General features: G+C 50.2%; 1 protein-coding gene across 1 annotated transcript; it reads left to right on the top strand.

Annotated features, from left to right (window-relative positions):
* Positions 1-2,190: 2,190 nt before the first annotated feature.
* On the top strand, positions 2,191-3,634 carry EMWEY_00058080 (hypothetical protein; the record flags this gene model as incomplete). Its single annotated transcript, XM_013480769.1, has 1 exon — positions 2,191-3,634. A coding segment is annotated over one exon (1,444 nt), but the record flags the coding sequence as incomplete, so codon positions are not given.
* Between the last annotated feature and the right edge of the window lies 1 nt (position 3,635).

The following is a 3,635-nucleotide window of genomic DNA, read 5'->3' as shown; positions in this document are numbered from 1 at the left end:
CTACCTGCAAATGAAGCATAACCCGCAGCGTCCCTGTAGGGCTCTCGACCCAGCGCCGCATGGGGAGAGGGCAGGGACGTGTTTCTAGTCAGCTGCAGGTAGTCGGGTGCCAGCTAGCCACAGGAGGTTACGAGGAGCAGCAGGTATGCTTGTCTCTTGACTCCTGCAGCTGGTCTTCTCGCGTTTGTGAGTCTACGAGGCCGCTGCCGGTATGGAAGATGTCTAACGAGAGTCTTTGATCTAGGCGGACAACTGGAAGTTGCCATGGAGCGAATGTACTGAGTATGCGAGTTAATTTAAACCAGGTGACCGCCCACCTCAGTCTCGGGACATCCCTGCAATGGACCGCTGACACACAACTTAGGAGTCGATTGCTAGAGGGTTGTTCAGCAATAATTCATACTCCTCGATATAAGGCTTTATCGATAGACATCGCTTCCACTGCTTCACCTTCCAAAGCTCTGCCATAGCCCCTTGTAACTAAATGGTAGCATGCCCAAGAAAAAGAAAGGGGAAAATAAGGATCTGCTCCTGTAAAGCGGTTTTCATGCCGTGATACACTCACCACACAGAACTGCAGTATCCAAGGCTAAGATACTTCTATTTGCGGCATTCAGTTGTGCTAGAAAATGACGAAGACACTACAATTGGTGAGGGTGGACTCTAGGAGGAGCGAGGAAGAAGTCCTTGGCCTTGTCGAGAAGCTACAGTACAGAACAAGGCCAGTTAGGGCGGTCAGCTATCTGTGATCCAAATGACAGCAAAATGATTATTAGCACTTGGGGAACAGCACGCTGCATTTACCAGGGGAGTCGAACAGACAGCAGCAGCGAGACAGTGGTGGCGCTGCAGCACAAGCAGAAAAAGCAAGCAAGAACAGGAAGACGACGGCGTAACAACAACGTAGGCAGAGAAGTGAGTAGCTATTTTTTTAGTATATAGACGTAGAAAGGAGGTAGGAAAGGAGGCAGGGAGCAAGACAATGAAACGAAGAACAGACAGAGAGGATCCCGGTGTGTCCAACATTGCGGGATAAGGGACCAGTTATGTATGTAACGCTGATCCGGGCCCTTACCCAGGGAGTATTGCAAGATGCAGCGTAGCCAAAATACTTAGGATGAGCGCTAATTATAGCAACTGATATCCTTCGCCAGTCTGTAGGCTTTCTGGGCTCAGCGACTGAAGCGGGTGGAGCTGCGGGAGAGGGGTCCCCATGGCGATACTTGCAACACAACGCACGTTGCTGCAACTGACGGCGGCGGTCAACCTAACATGAAGGCATCCGGGTGCCTTCTTGGCTCTATTTGCATACATTGAAGACCGTTGCACAATTTGTCTACTAAGGTCACGTACTGGTTAATGCCCCGAAGTCAGAAAGACTTGCCAGCATTGCCCAAGCAATGATACAAGAACGCCACTAAAGGAAAATGTACACACAATCCCGCATAACATGCGAATATGCACGAGGAAATGAAATACGCTGATCCGGTTAACAGAAGGAAGGCACAAGAAAGGAGATAATAATAAGGTGAAAAGAACCAGGAGTCCTTATTGCATGACGCTTACCTACTGTTTTCGGTTGCGGTGTTTTTTGTTGTGGGGGGACGGGGGGAGGCTACAAAATTGCACACTAATTTCGAGAGGGCAGTAGACAGGGAAGTATGATACACAAGTTGGCAGAAGAGGCAACAGCATTTCCAAAGGCAGAAAGACAACAGAGGGACAAACGCTCAGAAATCGGCAGGAGAGCGAAGAACGAGCAGGACTTAGCTTGCTGGACGTATCCGCAGAGCCGTTGTCGTTTTACGGACAGAGAAACGGAATGCAGTTATCTGATATAGCGCAATAATAAAACGTAACAAGTGATGCAAATGCGTCCATGAGCTTTTGGGAGGAGTTCAGCTGATCCAGGTAGAACCAGCAGCTGTATCGGCGGGAGTTGCGGCTAGGGTCAGGAGTGGTACGTGCCCGTCGGAGATAGCGTGGCCTTCCATATCTGCCTTTTCTTCAATATTTCAAAGTTTTTTGGAAGCAAAAATGTTACATCTGTTTAATCTTCATGGAATGGTGCTTCATTTACCCGCATTTTAGGCAGCTGGCCTTCCTGGGGGCCTTGGGGAGCTCCCTGCATGTTTCATCCTCCCCGTCGTACCTCAACGTTTCTATTGAGTAATTAAGTTCGTGTCTCAAATGCTGAAATGGAAAGGCAGTAAATGGCCTGCCGTTACCGTGCCTTTGCGGGGAACGACTGGAGGGTCTCTTCGTCTACGCATGCTGCTGGTCATGTTCTTCCTCTGCCGTTTCAGTCTTTCTTCGGCGTCCCAATATTTTAGTTTGAGCAGCACAGGCTTTGAAGTAGAGGAAGCGGCTACTATTTCAACTTACGATGTAGGGGAAACGACACAACGGAATCTACACCCGGAGCCTGTGCCTGTGAAGGCGGATATCGTGCCTATTGCGTGGAAGAAGTCTGCTTGGCCTGCATTAGGTTCTGCTGCATATTTTGTGTTTCTGGTGGCCCTTGTTACAGCAAGGGCGTTTGCTGCTGCTGCTTCCAAGGACAAGAGTCTCCCTACAGTGCCCCATGAGAATGAGAAAAAGGAAGGAGAGGAAAAAGAGAAGACGACCAGTAGTAAAGGACTGAAGGAAGAAGGGGAAGGACGGGGGCAAAAACAAGAACAAGAGCAAGGAGAATCTAGTATGGAATATGCTGCAGATCAGTTGGAGCTGCAGCAGCAGGTGCGTGCTTGCTGGCTCCCTGCACAATCTTTGGGTGCATCTCTGAATGAGCCAATATCTACTGAGCTGCTGGTGCAACTGAAAGGGCATATGGATGCGGCGGAGCAGCATCAGTCTGCTGCAGAGGTCGGGGACCGTGCAGCAGTGGCTGCGATTGCTGCTGCGAATCAAGCAGCCGCAAACGATCTTGCAGCTCTGCAAGAACTGGTAAGAGTTATTGTGATGACAGGTGAAGCAATAGCATTTACTTCCGCCATAGAAACGTGTCTGACTGATGAAGGTTTTGAAAGCCTCGTGTTAGAAAGCACAGAAGCAGCACGATCATACCAACAGGCATGGGGGCAAGTTGTGAGAGCCTGCAAGAATAGCATTAACTTCCAGAAAGATGATGCAACAACAATCAAGACGCAGCTACAGAGCTTCCCTCCACTGCAGCAGCGGCAGCTGGAGCAGTTGCCCGTGCGGCTTTCTGCGGCGCGGGTTGCAGTGGAAGGTGTCCATCGTTGCTTAAAGAGGCTAGAAGCAGCAAAAGTTGTGGCCGCGGAGCTGCGCCGGAGTTCTTTGCAGTTGTTCACGAACAGCCGTCTAGGACACTTGGAGGTTGTAAGCGCAAAAGGAGCAGTTCTACAGAAAATTGCTTTTGCATTGCTGAAGGGTGCCAAGACTCTGGCGAGTTTCAGACATAAAACAGGTGAAGCCAGGGACAACATTGGTAACCTGTCCATTAAGACATGGGTGCTGTCGTTTAAGAATGCGGATAAGGATCTAAGCTCGATGCACAGGCAAATGGAGGTGCTGCGTGGCGCGAAGAGCCTGCAGGAGGCTAAGGCAGCAGCAGATGCAGCAGAAGAAGCAGGGGTGCATATGTCGAAGGCTCTCGACGGGCTAATCAGCCT

The sequence above is a fragment of the Eimeria maxima genome, genomic scaffold, assembly GCF_000499605.1.
Source record: "Eimeria maxima Weybridge genomic scaffold, Emw_scaff2314, whole genome shotgun sequence".
NCBI classification, from domain to species: Eukaryota; Apicomplexa; class Conoidasida; order Eucoccidiorida; family Eimeriidae; genus Eimeria; species Eimeria maxima.
Note: the sequence above shows the minus strand (reverse complement) of the source record. Positions and strands in the feature narration are given on the sequence as shown.